This window comes from Pleuronectes platessa, chromosome 8, assembly GCF_947347685.1.
Source record: "Pleuronectes platessa chromosome 8, fPlePla1.1, whole genome shotgun sequence".
NCBI lineage: Eukaryota > Metazoa > Chordata > Actinopteri > Pleuronectiformes > Pleuronectidae > Pleuronectes > Pleuronectes platessa.
The window spans coordinates 15,291,378-15,313,431 of NC_070633.1; the positions used below are offsets into that span (position 1 = coordinate 15,291,378).

Sequence of the window (22,054 nt, forward strand, 5' to 3'; positions counted from 1 at the left end):
GGCACAAATATATTGTATTACTGAACTATATTGTTAAATAAATATCATTTGGAGACCATTGTATGTACATTTCAGATCCAAAAACGTATCGTAAATGAATTTGAGGTTTCATATGCAGACAGAAACCTCTGATAAACTTTACAACTTCCACGGCAGTTTAATTTCATCTGTTATGACCACAAACAGCTCACTGGTCAGTACAGATCACCGTTCATCTGTTCAAATAAGAGGGATCATTGTCTTACCTTCATGAAACTGATTTCACAAAACTGAGTGTTTTTTTTTGTCTGACAGAAATCCACCTGTCTCTTGGTAAAGCCTCTGTTAGTAGCCAAATGAGCAACAGACCTCCATGAGCATGAGACAATCCAAAAGCAACCTGACTGCCTGGCTACCTTTGACGGTCCCTGGCAGACAGTGCTTGTACTGAGTGTCTGTGTGAGTTTGGGATTGAGAATAAATGTAATCCTGTACTAATAAAGAGTGAGTGACGGGATGAGCTTATCTCATGGCATGAGCATACCTTGCTGTGAGGAGTGCGTATGTATGTATGTATGTGTGTGTGTGTGTGTGTGAAATTCATGGGGGGTTGGGTTACATAATGACATAATGCATGGATAATAAAGCTGTTTGTGATTCATTTAAACACTTGACTTTCTTTTGCATGTGTTTTCCAGGTTCACCTTCTTTATTATAAGTCTGTTAAAGCCATAACGTTTTCAATCTATTCAGCTCATACTTACTTGCTCAAAGATTCCTCAGAGTGGGCCTTCATTAAAGTTTAACCAGCTGCTTTCTGGTTTCAGCCTGTTGGGCTACTGCTATCACACCCAACTCAGTACTCTAAAATAACACACTGAAAAAATGCTCTGCAAACGACAATCCTTCATGTACACCTATAATCATCAAACTGATATGGTCAAGCATAAATATTACACAACCACCCAAATAATCCCTTGTTCTCACACTTACAAACTCTCAGGTGTTAGCAGTGTTTTTCCCATGCATATGGTAAATGTTTGCACATGGTATCATATGCAGAGTGACCACAGGCTAGTTCCTGGGTTTCCGCACCACTCAGCACTGAGCAACCAAATCCCAGATTACGACCAAATCCAGAGGCTACCTGGAAAATGATTATAATCTAATTACAGTTGCCTAGAGTGGGTGCTGTTACTGCTGTAATGGGAACGGCTGTGCAGGACTGTGACATTTAACCAGGGTTGTTTGACTGGAGTTGTTTTACTTTGATTTAAAATACTATGACTCAACATGGCTGGTGCTGCATGTAACCATGTACAATAATGCCTCAAGGAATCCTTCTGCTTTTTCCTCCAACATCAGACCCCCAATTTAACACCAGTCAAACACACAGTCACAAAGTGTCAGAGTGCATATGATTACATGTCCAAAGCTTCCCTCACCATATAATTCAGGAAACAAAGTGCAGAGGAGCCATCTTTTTGAGGCTTTAGAATGAGACGCACTCTGATGTAATCGACTTTAGACTCAAAGAAAGATTTTTCTATGGTTCTGCTGCACGATAAAACGTTTTCAGCTCAACCACAAAACTCTTAGACTGACACAGATGTCTGCTTGTGCACCTGTAGGCAAGAAGTAGTGAAATATAACTAAATACATTTAGTATTAAGTATGGTATTAAGTACAATTTTGTGGTACTTGTGCAATCAATCAAAAAATGTAATATTCACTTACTTTGGACTCCATTATATTTCATCTACCAATTATCTCTTGAAAATGTTGTGTTTTACATCACATTATTAATGTAATGGGCGTGTTAGTTTCATTGACCCAGCTCAGTTGTGATGGTGAAGTTTGTTGGCCAGTCACTGTTTCTAGTGTCCGGAAAGTAGATTAATAATTGTGTGTTCACTGGTCAGGGATGAAGCTGTGTCTTACTCAATTCTGCACATTACTTATGTATGTAGACCCTCTGAAGTGTGAAATATGTTAATCTTTCATTATCATTATTATCATTGGAACTAGTTTACGAATATTATATATATTTTAGTGCGTTTTTTATCGATATCTTTCAAATCATATAGCACTTTCCTATTGGTGAATGTGTTCTTATCACTTTCCCTTACAATTTTATAAAATGCTATTTAGGAAAAGGGCTGTTGTACTACTAATACTACTACTTCTACTACTACCACTAATTATTATTATTTATTTTTTGTAGATAGTGTCAATGATAATGACGATTATAATAATAATAATAATCCTATGATTCAAAATGAAAAACAAAATTATGAAAATTAAAAAAATTAAATTAAAGTAAAGTAAAGTAAAGTAAAGTAAAGTAAAGTAAAGTAAAGTAAAGTAAAGTAAGGTAAAGTAAAATAAAATAAAATAAAGTAAAGTAAAGTAAAGTAAAGTAAAGTAAAGTGACGTTTCGTCCCAGTGAAACCGGAGAGGTGTGTGTTCGTGTGATCTGTCACTAGAGGTCATCAGAGGTTCGTCGCGTGCTCCTCCAACCTCAGCCCAGCCCAAAACATCGTGCTACGTCACGAGCTCCCGCCCCGCCTCGTGCCAAAGACACACGGTCAGAAAAAGGTCAGAAAGAGACAGTGTCAGTGAACGTCAGTCACTATGTCGGTTCTGTTCAAACTCACTCGGTCGTCAGTGAACACCGGGTGAGTGCTGGAGGTTTAACCCGCGGCATCAGAGCTCCGTCCCCGCTGCCGCTCGCGGGAGCCCGCCCGGCAGTTGGCGGCTCTTTGTAACCGCCTCACAGCCTCGGTAAGTAGCTTTAGAGCTGGGTTAGCTCCAAGTGGCCTCTGGGTTAGCTCGGAGCTACACGGCTAAGTTAGTTGTCACCTGGTCAGTCGCTGCCCACAGACAGAGGACTCACAGGCAGGCAGCAGCTCTGACTCTGGCACTGACACTGTTCCTGGGGGACAATTAACTGACGTGTCTGTTCTGTGGATGATGTGAGTTGTCTTTTGTTTTGTTTGAACCTCGTGATCCCTCTGCACACTGGCCAGCCTCTGGACCCATGCTGTCTATCAGCCGCTGGATCAACTCATCGTGTAGCTCTGGAAGATGAGCAGCTTCCCTCATTCATGGAGGTGTCAAATAGACCTGAGCTCTCAGATGGTTTTTCACACAGTGTGCACACACACTAACATGTCGTTTCATGTGTTGTGATGTTATTGAGCAACGTCCTCCAGCTGATGTTTATGATGTGGATATCTGGCTGTCAGGGACAATCCTTCCACGTGGTCTTCCTGGAACAAAACACTATATTAATTCTATTATTCACTTGGCCATTTTTAGGTCTTAGTTGGACATGGCCAAAAGTAAGGCTATATCAAGATAAAAAATCGTTTAAATCAGGCTATATCAATAATAATCATGATACATGTGTTATTATTATTTTTAAGTTTAAAGATTGATTAATGCTCCTGAGTGAAGGTTGTGGTTTTGCACTCTTCTTTGTGATCAGAGAGTGACAAACATTTAATAAACAGCAGGACATTTTCCGAGGTAGAACATTATGTCTCCTCTTTGTGCAATGATTCTGTTTTATTGCTCGGCCCTATTTTAATGTTTGCTTATTGAGCATATGTCACACAGCTGCTGTGGTTTACGATGTGGTTATTTTGGTTTCTGTTAAACCATCTTCTTTGTCTGCTTCTTGGAGCAAACTCTTTCTTGCATATGATTAATTTTTGGACTTTGGTCAGACAAGTCTGTCTCAAACTTTGTCCAAATGACATTTAATAGAAGATATAAATAGGAAACACAGGGTGAGAGCTGCAGGGGGGATGACATTCAACACAGGTCTCCAGCTGGAGTCAAACCACTGATGTTGCAAGTACACAATATGTGTCTAGACCACGAGGTCAGAGTGGAAGCCAACATGTCTCCAGCTTGACAAATGGCTGTGGCCTGTGAAACCAGTATGTGTTTTTACCCGGACAACATAACCAAATTTGAGATGTTACTTTTTTTCACATTAAACTCAGTAAATTATTGAAAACAACTGATTGTTTCAGCCTATATATAACCAAATGAAGCGTTTTAACCAGGATCTAGTTCTCATGAATACAAGGCTCAACATGTCAGCTTCATGAAATCACGGACTTGGAAGAAATCCCTCCACTAAGGTCTCTTTTCACCGCTCCAGGTTTGTGTTGTATATTTCACTAATAGATGTGTCAGTTCAGGTTAGTATTTGAGCCTGTTGTTTCCAGTGGCAGGTAAACAAAGTGTTACAACCTGTGAGCTGTGAAGGAAACAGTCTGACTCGAGGCTTTTAATAGCCTTGAGACTGGAATGCAAGTCAAAACAGGGTTCAGAATCAACCTGTACAGGTTTGGCTAGGCTCTCGTTTTCGATCAGCTTTTCATAACCTGACACTCTCCCTCTTACCACCGCTTATACAGTATGTGTGTGGATATAGTATATACGTTGTTTACCTGCCTTATACAAAGAGCTGGTAAATGCAGTGTTTGCAGGCAGTTGTCGGATGTGATGTGCTGAGTATAAATGTTTGGTTTTATGTTTATATGTCGCTGTTATTGCAGAACTATGAGAGAGAGAAGGGATTTATGATCAACTTGAAGTGCTGTTGTTGGAACATTGCAGACGACTTGTGTTGGAAAAATGAGTCAAAGCTGCCCAGCGGTGACAACCAGCGTCTCCTCCAGGGATCAAAGCCTTAGCAGCATAACATATTCGAGACACAGACACAGATGAAATGTGTTTAAATAAGTGTGGTATGGATTGGATCCTCTGTCCCGACCTACCTGCAGTCCTTATTTGTCAGGCCTGTACTTCCTCTTTGTTTCAGACTGTGTGAGTCACTGGTTTCTTCACTCCTCCCACTGACTCCCACTGACGCTCATTCTGGATATGTCAAGCAGCAATAGGACAGGTCAGCTGGCACATTTCCTGGTTGCTGACAATCATCAACTCCCTGTTCTCTGAACCCACATGGGCTTTGAGATTAGAAAGATAATACTTTCAGATTGTTTTATAATCCAGGCAAACAAAATATTAAAAGTAAAAATGTATTTGAGTTTTTTGTGCTGATGTTATCTTCCAATCTTGTCAAGCCCAGACGGAGAGAGATGAGTTGGGCTGAGGAGGACTGGACAGTGGGCCTGTCTGGACGGGTCCTGCAAAAGGTGAAGGAGCTGCAGGTCCAACATGATCGACTGTCAAGAGAGACCAAGCAGAAACAGCTGCAGCTGGACAACATCCAGACTAACCTTGAAAAACAGACTCTAAAGGTAAAAATCAGCCACGTTTGTTATATCTGGTCGAGTGTGGGAAACCATTTTACCATTAAACCTTTTGCCTTTCTCTGCTAAATGTATCATTGTGACAAATGAGTATAAAAACAAACAAAAAACAGAGGCGCTAACATCAACCGTGTTATTTGATTTTGACCTGTAAATACAGATGAACGATAAGGATGTTTTCTTTCATCTAGGTAATTCTTATCACTATGATGTATGTTACTGTGAATTAGGTTTTAATTACTTATTTGATCAGGGTGAAACATCATGATTGACAGCAAAGACTGACTCACACTTGGTCGACTGCTTGTTTAGCCGTGACCTCACTACTCCATCCCTCGAATGCTACTCCGCCGGTTCCATATAACTTAATGGGTGCAAGGTGGCTGAAGCTGTATCTGAGTTATTTTGGCCTTATTGCTTGATAGTGGGAGAAAGTGAAGACGTGTCATCCATCTTTATATACAGTCCATGATTTAGACGGAAGTGTGCCCATAGTCAGCCACACCCTTTCAATATAAAAGCCAGACGTAACCCGGTCTGACACTTAGTTATTTTTATCTATTTCATATCTGTCCGTTGAAAGATGATAACAAGTGTATGAGCATTCAGGGATAACACAGTTCAGACGCAATCTTTAACAAGTAAATGAGTTGTACTTGACAAGATGTATGATTCAGCCATACACTGTCATATAGCCAGTCGTCTCCCACAGGATTTTTGGTTTTCAGTTTTTGTTATCCTAACATATGCACCTCCCCTCCCCTCATTAGTATGACGAGGTGCGCGGGGAGCTCCACTCTGTGCAGAGGGAGCTCCAGAATGTTCACGAGGAGGCCAAAACAGCAGTGAGCAGCAGCGAGTGCCTGGCCCAGGAGCTGCAGACCAAGCAGGCACAAGTCTGCTCTTTTGAGGGCCAGCTAGATGCTGCCCGCACCCTCAACAACAAACTCACCCAGGAGGTCAAAAGGTTAGAGCCACAGGAAATCATCTGAGACAATGAACTTCTCTGTCTGCTGTGTTTTATTTAATGCGTTTTGCATTCTCATTAAGAAGAGTTTAGAATTTAAATTAGCAGTAAATATGATTTGTATTGGATATTTGATATTTTCTGCCTTGTTTCATACATTTGAGAAATAATATGAATTCCCTGCAAAAGGCAAATGGATAACCTTGACTATATTGACAACATCAACCCAATTGATGATGTCCAGTAAATCCAAACTATTATAGTAGAGCAGCGAAGGAACAGATTAGCATTGTGAATTAGCATCATTAGTATTAAGCTAATATAGGTCTGTTCCTAATGAGGCTACTGTTTGCAGAATAAAAATAAAATACGCCCATTGTTATCTTTTGTATTTCCTTGCCTGCCTGTTTTAGATTGCATGAAACTGTTATCAGTCTCAGTTGTTATTAAAGCTTTATAATAAAAGACAAATCCTTGATATCTTTCATTGGACCGTTGTTTGTCTTTCTGGCAGGTTGGAGGCAGAGCTTGAGAAGCTGCAGAACAGCAGCAGGTCGGCAGATACCACTCTGTTTTCTACTCCCTGCTGGAATACATCCTCACCCTGGGAACATAATGGTACGTCCCTGTAACTTTGTGACTCCCATGTTTATTCTCCCGTAACTATTTGTCTTTATCTTGTTATTAAGGCCCTGCATAGTTTGGAAAATTAAACATAAAACCACAACACTCCCAAGGGAACTTATGTGTTGTAAACAAACTCCATCATCCCCTATCCTTTCCCAGCTTTTCTTTCTCTGGGGACTGATGCATTTTTCTTTGCTCCCATGTCAGTAAACCACTTCGGTTATTTGCTGCTGATGTTTCTTTTCAGCATTAGTGATTGGTATTGTAAGTCCAATGCATATGTTGTGTTGTTGGCCTGCAGGGAGCAGAAAGGAAGAGGAAAAGCTGGGACATAGAGATGAAACGCAGAGCAAGCACATCCGAGTAAGTGCCAGCATTTAAATCAAACCTAAATATCCTCAATTGGAGTGTTCATCAAAGTTTTTTTATATCTTTTCGCAAGTAATCTGAGTTTCTTGAGATAAACTCACTTTAGCATTATTTTGCTTATTTGTTTTATGTATTTTGAGTTGTCTCACGGGATGTATCAAATTGTCTCATGGTCCGTATATGGTCCAGAGGTCAGACGTCACCCACCCCTGCTCTACAGATTTTCATAATGTTTACTCTACTCTTGAATCATGAAAACAACAGGAATGAGTCATTTTCAATAAAATCTTGTTTTAGAACTCGAGTCCACATTTGTTTTTTTTTATTTTTTATCTAATTCTTCTCTTGCCCTTTAGCAGCAGCTCCAGTTCTCAGATGCGCCCACAACTTCACTGCCAAGACAACAGCACAGGAGCACACCCCAACGCCACCCGTCTGACCAATCGGAGTCCTTCTCCACTCCCTCGGCTGTGTTTCCGTGGGAGCGGGATGACACCAGGCCAACAAACAGGAGACAATCCCAGACCTCTCCCAAGACGCCCAGCTCTGATTTTATCACTCAGGGCCAGTTGGCAGTGGGGCTTTGTGGGAAAGAGAAGGACAACAGGACAGAGAGAGACAGTGAGTGTGGAGAACACATGATGACACCTTGGTTTAAAGGCACCAATGGGTTTTGTCGATCTGCAGTTGGAAAATAAACACACACAGTTCAGCCTGGCAGCTTGAATCTTACATCAGGATTAACAAGCAAATAGGCGACGGCTCCATGTTCTAAAATATGATAATTTGCGGCTTTTCTTGGTCTTTCAGTTACTGTAAATATAATATTCTTTGGTTTCAGAGAGATATTTATGTGTAATTAATTGAGAAAATAATAAAGAGAATAATTGATAATGAAATGAATCATTAGTTGTAGCCCTTGCTAACCTTTTACCTCAGTAATTCTGGTTTGAGAGGTGTTTATCTTATTATTTAGCCTTAAATGTAGGATGTTCTAGCTCAAATACAGCATTATACAGATGCCAATAAAAAAGACTTTCTATAACTAACTATACAAAATATTCTATTTACAACAGTTAAAATTGTTGACCAATTGTTGTGTTGTTCCAGAGTCTGAGTCAAAGCGGCGAAGGCTCAAATGCACATGGTCTTACATTTGTATTTATGACCAGCAAGTTCTAGTTAAAATACTTTGTTGATGACTATTGCCTATAAGCCAAATTCTGATTTCACTTTCTTTTTTACAAAAAACAAGAACAGCAATGTAATCATCCTGAATGTCGTGTACTTTGTATAACGTCAACAGCACGGGTTACATAAGAGGCTGTGTAGAAAGTACTGGCTCAGCTGGAGACTCCTGCTGGATCCACTGTAGAGTGGCTCTTCCTTCATTGAGCTGTTTGTCAACTGCACTGTGTGTGTGTGTGTGTCTGTGGGAGGAGGATGGGATCAGTTCATCCTGTTACAAAATTCTTCTTTTGCTGCTAGGACACAGAGGGAGAGGGGCAATGCAGTGTTTGCTTTAGTCATGCTTTTTTAACATTTCACCTTAGCACCAAACAACATACTGCACGGTCAGGATTATTGATTTCATCCCTCGCTTTTTTTCCAGCAGCTGTCAGTGAATCAGTCTGTATGGATTGACCTTATTTGTTGACTCCAACTGTGTGTTGCTGCTGTGTTGCTGTTGGTGGTCAGCTGTAAGAAATCAACCAACTCATACTGATAATATCAGTGTTAGTTGTTCAACTGTTTCCTACATAAAATTCTCTCAGTGGTGTATTTGAAGGTTTTTTGGGGGGTAATTATTTTTTCTATCAGCTTATTAACTACTATGTCTGTGTGTTTGCTCCATACAGCAGTATCTTTATCAGAGATAAAGAGCCGTGTGTCATGTCTGGAGGAGGAGCTGTCTGTGAAGACCAGGACGTTGAAGTCCGTTCAGAACGACCTGGTGCAAAGCAAGAAAGACGTCACTTCCAGGGAGATCGGCCTGCAGAAAGCTCGAGATGAGCTCATTCTGTCTCACACACGTGTCACCCAGGAGAGTGAACGGGTAAAAAACAGATTACTGTTTCATACTAGTGCTAATTCTCCGGAGGCCCTGCTATTTTTGTCACAAAGTGGGCGTTGGCCTCATTTGTCAAAACAATGATCTTTGACCTCACTTAAAATGACAAACATGTTTGTTTCATTTTACTTGTGACTCAGTCTGTTATTATCACAAACATTGAACATGTGAAAACTTGTTTGTTATGTGATGTAAAACAATCAAGCTAATATTTTGTGAAATCTACTGTGGAGAGAAGGGGAGAGGATGCATTTCTACCAATAATTTTCTATTTGCCCTTAAAATGTTAATGCTTTCCTGATGTACAAGTTAGACAAAGTTAAAAACAGTCAAACACATCATATTAAAACATAGATAAGACACAACCTAAAACCGCTAACTAGTTTTAACTCTGTGGCAGAGTGGAGTAGTTGCATATATGACTTACTTCTGTGCAGTAATTCCAATATCTATATCAATACCTGTAGTACGCACTCAAAGCCCATAGTTGTATCAAAGATAATGACACCTTAAGGTTGTCTTATTGTCAGTATTAAAGAGTGTGAGTTGTGCTTTTTTGTGTGGCAGGCATCAGGAGCTGAGCAAAGGCTGAAGCAGTCACAAGACGAGCTTCGTTGTCAAAGGCAAAATGCAGAGAGCATCCGACTGCAACACCAACAGCGCACCAAGGAGATGGAGAAACAACATCAGAAGGTGAGACAGGGACGGATGGATGATAGACACATGGGGAAACTGAAGGAAGCGAGGGAAAACCTCTGATCACTTTCAGTTTGATTTCATCCTTAATCCACATTACAGCTGAAGATAGCAGCTCACATTCAGAGATGCTTGTGTGTTGCCTTCAGGACATGTCAGAGTTTCAGAAAGAGAGGCAGTGGCTTGAGAAGCAGCATCAGCAGGAGGTGAATAAGCTCAACCAGGAGCTGCAGCAGGCCAGGACGCTCCACAATGCCCTGCAGGCGCAGAATGACAAGGTAAATTATCACACCTACGTTTGCTCGCAATCAAACACATGGACTTGGTAAACAATCCTTCTGATAGCATTTTCCTACTAATGGATTTACCAAGATTAGATAAGATCAGTTTAAAATCCAATTTGTAAAAACACTGGAAATTAAGGACCAACATTTTGTTCTGTACATATTGTTGATATTTTAGTTGATATATCTGTTTTTTCAGCTATTTCCTTTTTCTCTTTCCTACTCTCTCGCCATCCCCTCTCCTCTCTCCCTCTCCCTTTCTCCTCGAACTTGTATGATTTGTACCGAACGTCAGTAATAATAACGTCTCTGACTTCCTCTCACACGCTTGCTCCTTGCCCTTGTTGTTTTCTCTCACTCTTTGTTTCACTCTCGTGCTCTCTGTGTTTCTTTTGTTTTCTCCCCCACCTGCTCTTTTCTCCGCCTCGCCCTCCTCTCCTCTCGGTTTCTCTCCAGTGGAAAGGTTGAGCAGCGAAGGTAATGACGGTGTGACTGTGTTTGACGATGCAGAATGCTTTGGTCGGTGAAGCATGCAAATAAAACTCATAGCTCGTAACTTGTGTGTGAGGAATAATCCGTTCTCATCGAGTGAGGCGTGAAGGCATGGCTACTGGATGAGGGTGAAGAGGGTTTGAACATTTGTGCAAAGATGTGTGTTTGAGGCGAGTTGCATGAATTCAGAGGAGGAGTGTGTTTATGGTTAAAGACAGTGTTGAATTTTAAATTTTTTCTCTTATTCTGATTTCTTTTACCCGGTGGATTTTGGTATTATTTATCAGCAGATCAGTTAGAACCGATTTTGAGGGTGAGCCTCTAACCACTAACAAACATTAGACATTTTGTAAAATTTCTTAGCAATGACCTTTCATTCTACCCACATTGTCCCTTAACACCTCACTGTAAGCCCTTTGTAAACCACACAGATGTTATCTTGTTATACCTGATAAGGCGACATAGAGTAAACACACAATAGAGGCACAGTTTTGCTTTAAACTAATCGGGGCTTCTGATAGTAGATTTAATTCAATTCATGTGAATATTTTACTCTGCCTTTTAATGGAGTGTATTTTATTATTTGATCGTGCATGCAGTTTCAGTGATGAGTATCCCATACTATTTCAATAATTTTATAGAATCTCTTAATATTTTCTATGCAGTAAATTATCAACTTATCTGGTTTGTTTGTAGGCATAATTAATGAGAATTTAGTTTTTGAAGAAAATAAGTGAAAAGATAAACAGTTCCTGCTATTTCTCTCTATAGTTATGATTTTCGAGCCTGAGGGAATTAGTAAGTTAAACTATTTATGACATAGAATTGCAGTAATTTCCAAATTAGCTATTCTGAGCTTTCTTCGAATTATTTGGAAAAGTTGACATCATAGAACAATCTAGTAGCTGATGTCTGATTTATGACAGAAAAACATTACCTTGTGTTTACAGCAGTGAGTTGCCACTATGAGATTTATCTTATATCTTGCTCCCTGTTGAATACACTGGACTGTATATGTTGTTTTTTTCAACATGACGTGACAGAAGCATGACAGTAACAAAGCGTTTGTTTGGATAAATAATTATAATGTGAGAGCTTAAATTGGATGTACTTAATATCAGCACTGGTGGGAAGCCGATCAGCTTAAGTCTTCATTAGTTTCCCCAGAGATGTAGACATACATCGGACACAGCGTATGCTCGCTATTGATCCCAGATCGCTCTCCTGCCTCCCATTCCCTTCGCTGGTCCTGATTCCTACACCTGCAATAGCAGCTATTCAGTCTTTATTTTTTCTTTTACCCCTGATTTGATCTTTTCTTTTCTCACATCCTTTCCCTCCAGTTATCTTGGGTTTTTCATGTTTTTTATCCGCTGCCGATTCATTATTTTCTCCATTAGCTGTCTCTACAGAAACAAGCACTGGACAAAGAGTTGGAGACTCTGAAAGAGAAACTGAAGTGGACGGAGGGACAGCTGCTGGAGAGCCAGAGAAAAGAAGCACAGACACAAGCCAAACTAACGGTAAAACACAAACACACACACACACACACATACACACACTCTAGTGATGGTCCTTTCTTCATGCATCAATTATTCATTACCTGGTCAATGGGTTTTAATGAACTCTGTAAATTTTTAAAAACACCTCAATGTGTCATATGTCAGTCTTAGACAATAAGTGGCTTATTTAAGTATCCAGATGCTTTCTGATAATTTATTAAAGACGTTGCATCGAGAGAAAAACCAGGAAGCATCGAGAGAAAACCAGGAAGCTTAAGAGCCTAGTTTTTTTTAGCCATTTCCCCAACCAGTCACTTTGAAAAGAAACACTTCATATCTGACTGTACTGAAATGCTGAATCTGGATGAACTTGCACATAAGAAAAGCTTGTCACCTCATATATCAGAAATCAGCTTGGTGCCAACACACTGCAGAGGAAGTTAATCAGTCAAAAAGCTAAGTTGAGTTATTTGTTACTGGGAGCTGATTATGTGTGTACCAGCTTTCGACATCAGCTACAATGCTGTTGTTTGTTGCTGTTGTGACACAAAGCTCTGTTAGCTCAACTCTTAACACATAGTTCAGTCCTTATCTGAAGATCTGCTGCACAGATACAGGTGCAAATATTAAAACTAATAGTTTGGACACATTTGCTATTTAGTTATTAATGGTCAAGTGTCCAAATATAAGAAATTAAAGGTGTTTTAACTGGACAGTTTAATAAAAGCAGATGTAGATGCTTAAAAGTCAACAGACAAATATACTATTCATATATGACATTTACTATTTGTTCAATTTAAGAGGCCATTGTATATGGATAAGCTTCAGCTGAGAACGGACGGCTCCAACTTCAGTCCTTACAATGGAAATTTTGATTGTGTTTAATCCACCCTATTTTTTCCCTCCTCATTAGGAAGCGTTGCGTGAGACAGAGGGTGTGGCGGTGAGTCTTGAGCAGAGCAGAAAGAGAGAGCGAGATCTGGAGGAGGAGGGGAGGAGACTGGCAGAGGAGAGAGCCGACGCCCTTCGTCTCCTCAAAGACCTGCAGGGTGAGGAGAGAAGACAAATCCACCAATCATGAGATGCACACTGAAATTGTTAATGCTCATTGAATATGTTATTGAAAGTGACACATTTTAGATAATTTTCACTGTCTTGGGAAAATAATTGCTGACCCAGGGGTTTGAACCAGGACTCTGGTCGACTCCCTGTTGATTTATTTATAAGTTAGTACACTCAAAAAAAGATGCACATTCATAATTTTGGTGAGTTAGTTTTAATGACTTGTGAATGTTTGACATTAACAGTTCATGCTATGTTAATTCTACACAAACGCATCAGTTTCTTACCTCAGTGCTGCCTCCTGCTGGTTCATGACATAATTTTCACAAAATACTATAAACTAATCTAGTGATGCATTCATTTTATTATAAAGGCAAATCTTTATCCAGGCTTTTATTTCTCAGTTCATGTGTGGTTTATTAGAAATTGTTTGTTTTTCTTTCACTTAAAATCCAGAGCAAAAAGCTGCACCAGCACCTCCTGTTCAGTTTTGCCCAGTTGGACAGAGTTTCTCCCCTCAGCCCTCTCGAGCTCCTAATTCTCGAACATCAACTCACACCAAGAGGACAACTCCTACCGTACGAGCCGAACGGAAGGAGGAGGAGGAGAGCATGGTTGAGAAAAGACCAGAGATTTCAGCATTTTACCCCTCTGACAGAGAGCCAGGAGAAGGCATCGACTGTGAACACATCACTGCCGTCATCTCCTCAGAGTCTGAGAGTTTACAAAGGGAAGGACTCAGGAGGAAAAGTAAGGAAGAAGGGAACTTGAGGCGGAATAAAGCAGTAGAGTGTGACAGCTCTGGAACACAGAAGCACTCCAGCTTTGATCCTGTACTCTGTATGCCCACCGACTCCTCTGTGGATGTTTCTGAAAAGCTAGAGCAGGCAAAAGCCGCTGAAGACCTCCAGAGAATTAACACCATGCTGCGATCAGAGATAAATGATGTGCGCGAAGAACTCCAGAAAAGATTGGACGACCTGGAAGTCCAACGAAGGGCTGAGGCAGAGGCCAGGACCCGGCTCAAAAAGCTCAGCTGCAAACAATCCAGCCAGGCTGTGGAGAAGGAAGAGATGGAAAAGGAATGGAGGACTCAGCTGGAGAGTGAGAGGGCTGAGACAGAGAGGTTGAGGAAGGCCGTGGCTGCTTTGGAGACAGAGGTGAAGAGCAGAAAGGAGGAGAGTAAAAAGAACGAGAGAGAGGAGGAGAAAAACAAAGAAATAGAAGACAGAGAGAGTGAAATGATAGAACTTAATATGCAGCTGAAGAAGCAGCTAGCGGAGGTAAAAGCCCAGCTTGCTTTAGAACGAGAGGAGAGAAAGAGAGAGGAAGAGGAGAGGAACCAAATAAAAAACATGGTCACAGATGAAAAAAAGGAGCTGAGCACAAAACTTGCAGAACTTAAAGCTGAATTGGAAGAACTGAAGCGCAGCAGAGAAGAAGATGAGAGAGGAGGAGAGGAAAAACTATTGATTACCAACAGCCCGCTGAAGTACCTGACTCTCCATGATGATGAGCTCAATTCCAACATTGTTCACTGTCACAACAAACTCCTCCCTTCTCCAGAGCAGCACCTTCTCTTCTGTCAGTCCACTAACCAACTCAACATGCTGGTGTCTCAGGCAACAGCTGATCTCATGCAAGAAGAACCAACAGTGATAGATCCCGAACGCCTGTCTCTGTCAGATGAGGGACCAATGGGTCAAGTGGCCTCTGACTCAGAAGAGTATCTGGCAGGGTCTCCACTGTTAGACCAGAGAGGAGAACTTTCTCACCTCCCGAAATGTGGGTCTACCTCCCCAGATATGGAAAAAGAGGTGAACCGCTTGTACAAGGAGAAAGCAAAGGAAACGCAACGTGCTCAACAGAGCCAGGTTAAACTGGAGGTCCTACAGACCCAGGTAAATAATACATTGGCGTAGTTTATTTATCCAGTCACAGAAAAAGACTATTATTTATATAATACAAAGAAAATATTTTATGTACTAAATCATAACACTTGGGCTGCGAGTAGCTGACTTATAGAGGTAAATATTAACAAATATACATATAAATATATCTACCTTCATATTGCACGTGTGATTGTGTTTTTTTATGATGCCATGTTCTATGTAGTTGTTCTCAAAACAAAGCAGCAAAGAGGAGCTCGTTTTATTATGTTATTCTCTCTCTTCCACTGTTCCTATCTTATTTTTTTTGGTCTTCTCAGGTGACACGTCAGACCCAGCAGCTGACCATGGCCTTCGAGAAGCAGAGTCAGCACATCTCAGGCCTTCTAGCTGAGCTACAGGAGAAGGAGGGTGCCCTCCTCAGCCAGGGAGAGGAACTGCAGCGATATAAGCAAGAGCTGCAAGCTTTCAAGGCTGAAAAAGAAGTTACAAAGTTGCGGAATGACGATCAAAGAAAAGAAAGTAGAGATGAGTCGTCGATGGAGATCACAGAGCTACAACCATACAAGAAACAGGACTGTTCTGTCATATCGCACACTACACAGTCACTGGCTGGTGGAGATTCTACTACACAGAGAGATGAAGATCAAACTAAGACTGATGCAGAAACACCAACACTGGAAGGGGACCGTGCATTAAGTGAACAGCATCCAGTTTCTGTTGACTCAGACATGACTGAGAGTTATCTTGATTCTGCCTGTGTGATGGAGGAGACTGAGAGCAGTCGAGATGGAGGCAGAGTAGACGTGCTGTCAGAGCTGCTCGCTCTGCGACAGGAGAATCAGTTGCTGAAACAAAGAATAGAAGGCGTGACCATGTCAGAGACCAGAAACCTGGCTTTACAGACAGACGGTGAAAACCAAGAAGACCCAGTCAAACAAAGCCAATACACAGGAGATGCTGCTCTGCCCTGCTTGACAGAGCAGAGGCCACCTACTGTGAAAGATAACATCACCCCTGAAGGGCAGGAGTCACTACTGCAGAATAACGAAAACCAAACAACATTGGAAGAAGAAGACCTGGAGGAAGCATCTTGTCTTGAGATCAACCTTCTGGAGCAAAAGGTAGCGACTGTGTACTGTGTTTATTTTTTAATCACAATTTAGACACTTAAGAAGCTGTCATACATACATTTAAGTCTGACATTCTCCTGAAACTATTCAGCACCTAATTCCCACTAATTCAGGGAACTGAATTTTGTAGTAAAAGATTAATCCAATTTCTTGTCTTGTACTTTCGCTCCTGTCCAGGTGGTGGCGCTGCAGGTGAAGATTCAGGCTCTATCTGAGGAGACTCAGCAGCAGACCGAGGAGCTCACTCTGTGGAGACTGGCCTCACAACCAGCTCCAACTATTGACCAAGACCTTCCCAACAAAGACAACCAGGACCAAAACTCTGCTGTCCGACAATCCCAGTCACAGCAGCTACTGACTGATGAGATGACCCACATCCCACCAGGGACCAGGAGCCAGGCTCCCACTGCTCAGGTTCAGGAGAGCAACAGTAATGTGACAGTTATCAGAGAGGATGAGTTATTCCTCTCCTGCTCCTCCAACAAACTGCCAGGCCGCATGTTGTTCTCCAGGTAACACACTCACACTATAGCGAGAGAAGCAATAACATTAAAAAAAATAAAAAGACTTACAGTACAATACAATTGGGTACATTTGCACGGTTTGATGAATGTACTGTATGTTGTCTTACCATGTTTGCTTGAATTTTTTTTTTTAATCTTTTTCTAAGACTGCAGCACAGCAACCTTCCTGAGCCAAAGAGTTTCCTTCAATTTAAACAGACTGCAGCTCTTCAGGAATACAACCAGGACCCCGACAAGGTGATTTCCTTTCAGAAGGAGTGAAGACTGAATTAGTTTTTCCACTAAAGCTTAATTTTCCAAATAAGGGACGGTAATTCCCAAATAATTTCCCAGGAAGTTGCTGTAAAGAGCTGTGTAATGTGTAATTTTTCTGAAAATAAAAGTTGTGGTAAAAAAAAAGTGTAACTCAGAGCGTTTTGTGCTCGTTACCAGGACGATTAGCTGAACAGGACAAAATGTCAAATATGTCTACAGGGAAGCATTTTATTTCCAGGAAACTTCAGAAGGAAATGAGGAGCCATAAAAAAATACAAATACTGGTTTTTGATCAGTTTTTAAATTTGACTGTTTACTGTTATGCATGTACATTTTAGTCCACATATTTCCTACAGGCCTTTTAATTGTGTATTTTGTGTTTTGATACAGGAATCTGAGAAAGAAAACATTGTGCAGTGGTCAGACACCAGTCCATCACAGCACAAAGACAAGAGAGACTCTGAACTCATCCAAATGTCTTCAGAGAAAACTGATCAACAAGTCACCAAAGGACCAACTAAAACCAAAACAGCAGAATGTCCCAGGGAGAATCCAGTGGGCAAACCAAACACTTCCAGAACAACCAGTGAAATAAACACAACCAATGGCTCCTCAGAGAGATCAGTCAGCAGAGACATGAAGAGTGTCAGCAGTCAAACAGAGGAGAGCTTGTGTCCTCAAAGCGCTCCAACAGCATCTGAACTTCACTGTGCTTACACACAGACTGAAGAGAAGGAGGAGGAACAGGAATTAGTTTTAGTGGAATCCCCTCCTGCGGCTCTTATCCCATCATCAGAGGGGTTAAAGTCAAGAGACAAGATGTTGTTTTCAGGTTCCTTCCCCATCCCGTCTGACCCGGCCCGTTTAGCAGAAAGAATCCGCCGCAACAGGACGCAGCTGTCGGCTGCCTTTGACGACACAGAGTATGAACCGTACGGACTGCCAGAGGTCGTCATGAGAGGTAACCTCACCAGCCGAAACACTGACAGTCTAAACTTTCAGGCTTGAATCACTTTGGGTTGTGTGTAGAATTGTGGAAATGCACATTAAATACAAAACCTCTCACACCTTAATGGTGATATATTTTATCATCTATTTTAAGTGAAAACATTTCCTCCACAAGAGTAACGGGGGGGAAAAGGTCAGCGTGAGCCACATGTGAGTGATCCCTCTCACAGGACGGACAGAAGTGCAACAGATGCCACGTGTGACACCAGTTTGTCTGTGTGCATTCTAACAAGAGCAACTGAAATTGGAGTTAATAGATGTTTACCAACGGTTAGTTTTACTGAAATTACTGCAACACACAAAAGAGAAGACGTCAGAGGAGATGATGTGTACGATCGAGCTGATTAAGACCAAAGGAGGGGGAGATCTGTGTGATTGTCCAACCACTGAGAGACAGGGATGTAGGGTCTGTGGGTACGCGGTACCTGCACATTCAAGTCAAACACAGACGTGTAAATTGGCTTAGATCGGTTAAATCTGGAAGAAAAGTACGATCCTTTGATCTTACTATGGGTCTGACGGATAGAGAGATTTAAACCAAAGAGAAGAGGATTTAAAATCAAGTTCAAATTCTGCCTTGACAAAACAAAATCAAGAATCTTTGCTGTAAGTTTTTGACCCGTTTTAATTTACAGAAGCAGAAGAAACAAAGGCTCCAGATGTTTGTGCTTTCTCACTCTGTCCTTCATCTACTGTCCCAAACCCTCTTTTTCATCTCTCCATTTCCCCTTCTTCCCATGCTGCAGGTTTTGCCGACATCCCCAGTGGTCCCTCGTGTCCCTACATCGTGAGAAGAGGTTTGTTGGGGACGTCTGCTGTGCCTGTCCCGCAGAAAGACCTGGGACAGGAGGAGGAGACGGATTAAAACACAGCCACAGGTAACCTCCAGACAAAGACCATAAACTACGGGGTTACTTGGTTTTGACTCAGTCCAGGACTCAAAGATAATCTTTGATTTTCACGCAGGTTGTCTTCAGGTCGGGTGGAAATGAACTGATCACGAATCATAATGATTCACTTTGAACCTCAGTGATGAACAACGGCCTGTCTACAAGGACACTCCAGTCACCAGCAACATGAAGCACCTCTTTCCTCAAACCAACACAGAACCAGTATAAAAAATGACGCATTCACCCTGGACTTCTAAATGAGTGTTAGCAGGTAGCAGGTCCTGCAGTGGCAGAATGAACTCCTCCACTGTGGATCTGAAATAACTTAATGGTCACTAGTTTATCCTCTAACTGCTGTGAGGAGACATAATTGTCCGTCTTGCTGCAGTGACGTTACACCCGCCTGTTTATTTAGGTGCAGAGGTGGTGATTTAGTGATGTTTGTTGATTTTTCTGGAAGTTAACCACTACACAGGGACTGTTAAGTTTTTCAGTACCTCAGAAGAAGGGTACGAGTCCAGCCTCGGCCTACTTTGAACGAAACAGTGCCTCGCTGATGCTTTTCTAAACAAGCACTTGTCAAGATAAGTTTGACTTGTTTTTTTCCCCAAAAGGGTGAAGCCAAGAAGGGCCTCTTGTGGAAATATGATATTTTTTTCTTTTCTTTTTTGATTCATGAGGTGGCTTATTTATGAACACTTGAATGTGTTTCAGTAGAGGAGGAAGTGTTTACAAAACTTGCGTTAAACTTAAGTGAAAACGTGTGCGACATTAGATGTGAATAAAACGTGCGTGTTCTCTGGATGTTACTGTTTGTATACGCGCCTGTGTGTGTGTGCGGGAGAGAGAGAGAGGGCCGAGCACACGTCTATGACTCAGTGCAGTGGTTTCCGCTCCATGTATGGAGATGCACACTGGCTCTCTCTCTCTCCCCTCCTTCTGCTGCTTTGCTTCTCCTTCTAATGAAGACTCATTAGTCAGTAACTGTGTGATGAACTGACCAAAATCTAAACATGTGTTTACTTCAGCTGGTTTCTTGATTATTTATTTGACTAATTTGATGGATTGCACATTTGTTACTGCATCATAGACACCAGCAGCCCACATGTATGTATAGTGTAGATTTTGTAAATGACTTTGATTCATGTACAGTTTCATCATACCTCCTACCAGAGGATAATCACCACTTTGCTTCGCTTCCAAGGTTTCACTTGTTAGTGAAAGGACAGGTTCACATTATTACAGGTTCTATTCTTAAAGTTATACTCACATGCTCATGGACACATTGTACAGTCTACATTCTGCCGGCTCCTGGCTGCAAAGATCCTTTTTTAAAGCAGTCTTCATGTGAAAGATGGAGGACAAAATCCACAGTCTGCGTTCTTTATAAAAATGCAGAAAACCCCAGTCGTCTGATTAAGGAGATTTGTCACAGCAATGCTATCGTCTGTATGAAATGATTTGCTCTGGAATTTGGTGACAATACTGTCAGGACTATTGTAAATGATTACTGCCAGTCAGTCTCAACAGCTCCCACATAATGAATTGAATTTTTTCTGCTCTGTTCTTTTGACTTTTGCCTTCATCATTAAAAACCATTCTGTCCTTAATGGTCGGGACAGTAGCTTCACGCAATTTGTGCCAAAGACACATTTGTCCCATTAACTACCTGCGAACTGCTGCTCTTTCCGGAGCAGTCTTTGTACTCACAGAGGAAGTTGAATAAAAATACTTGGTACAACACAAATATATACAAGTGAGCTACAATGACGTGCTCCATTTTGGACTCTGGCTCATTGTCCTCTCATTGGTCAGCCCTGTCATGATAGCTTGCTGTTGGACATTGGTGTGACTTTGAAGCACAAAGTTAAACATGACTCCACAGATTGGTACAGGTACATTTTTATCTTATTTACTTCTCCACTGTGAGACGTTCCACCAATCACAGGGACTCCAATGAAATGTAGAAATAATTTAATATTTGTTCAGTTTTCAAATCAAACCTCTAACCAAAGCATGTGGTTATCCTCCACAAATATTCTTTATATAACTTAATCTGCTTAAGATTCTACTGGGCAGTGTTTACTTGAGATGTAGTGGAGCGACTGTATCTGAATGATGGAATTTCTTACTACAAAGACAACGCTAGAATATAGATGCTTGATTTGTGTATAACTCAGACTCTTGAAGGCGTGTCCCAGCTTCAGAAATAGGACCTGTGACTTTGTCCCCCTTTAACAACACTGACATTGATTTAACAAAGGTTCTCCTGCAGCCAATTTTGAAAGTTGAACAATAAAAACAACCTTTTATTTTTCAATTTACAGATAAGCATGTGGGTGTAGTTTTAAATAGTAAATGTGAACCTATCCTTTAAAACCCTGCTGTGCTGTCTTTCAGTGTTACTTGAAATAATTTAGTCTTAAGGTGTGTTGACACGTGAGTGTTAAAAGTGTGGATTGATCTAGTTTTTTGAATGTTTGTTTATATTTTATTTTAAGGGAGAGTTGTCACTTCCTGGTCTTATTAACTAACAACATTGGACAGTTATGATTCAGTACCATCAGTGTTCATCTGCAATGTTGTCACCAATCACACACAAACACACACACACATACACACACACACTCCCTCCCTTCCAGCTGCCTTCATATCTCTGAGATCTGTAGTGCTTTGGCAGTGCGGTGAGGGGGGGGCTGAGCAGGGAGGTTCATTGTGTATCTTGTTGCCTTGTTTTGGACTCTTTGATGTGAATGTATCTGTGTTGTGTTTTTGACTAGAATAAAAGGCTTGAATTGAATGTATCTGTTGTCCCTCTGTCAGATTCGTTTATCCGTCAGCGCCTTTGAGAATGCGCAGTCGGGCTGTGTTCCTCGTCATGGTAGGTCTGTTGGGTCCGCTGTCAGTGTGTGAGAGGATTCTTTTAGTTTTTTTACTTCTGGCGTTCAATTTAGCCTAAATGAGTTCCTTGGTTCAATGACGAGAGCCTCAAAGGGTATAAGTGGAATATCT

At 41.2% G+C, this 22,054-nt stretch overlaps 1 protein-coding gene across 1 annotated transcript; it reads left to right on the forward strand.

Moving 5' to 3' along the window:
• Positions 1 to 4,887: 4,887 nt before the first annotated feature.
• si:dkeyp-115e12.6 (centromere protein F) lies at positions 4,888 to 21,842 on the forward strand. The gene is made up of 18 exons (XM_053428677.1): positions 4,888 to 4,903; positions 5,085 to 5,261; positions 6,044 to 6,240; positions 6,755 to 6,858; positions 7,169 to 7,230; positions 7,593 to 7,857; positions 9,096 to 9,292; positions 9,875 to 10,000; positions 10,153 to 10,281; positions 12,180 to 12,302; positions 13,195 to 13,330; positions 13,800 to 15,244; positions 15,553 to 16,356; positions 16,543 to 16,877; positions 17,036 to 17,126; positions 17,535 to 18,105; positions 18,899 to 19,030; positions 19,119 to 21,842. The coding sequence occupies exons 2-17, from the start codon at positions 5,100 to 5,102 to the stop codon at positions 19,015 to 19,017; spliced, it is 4,866 nt and encodes a 1,621-aa protein (XP_053284652.1). The 5' UTR covers positions 4,888 to 4,903; positions 5,085 to 5,099; the 3' UTR covers positions 19,018 to 19,030; positions 19,119 to 21,842.
• Positions 21,843 to 22,054: the final 212 nt, after the last annotated feature.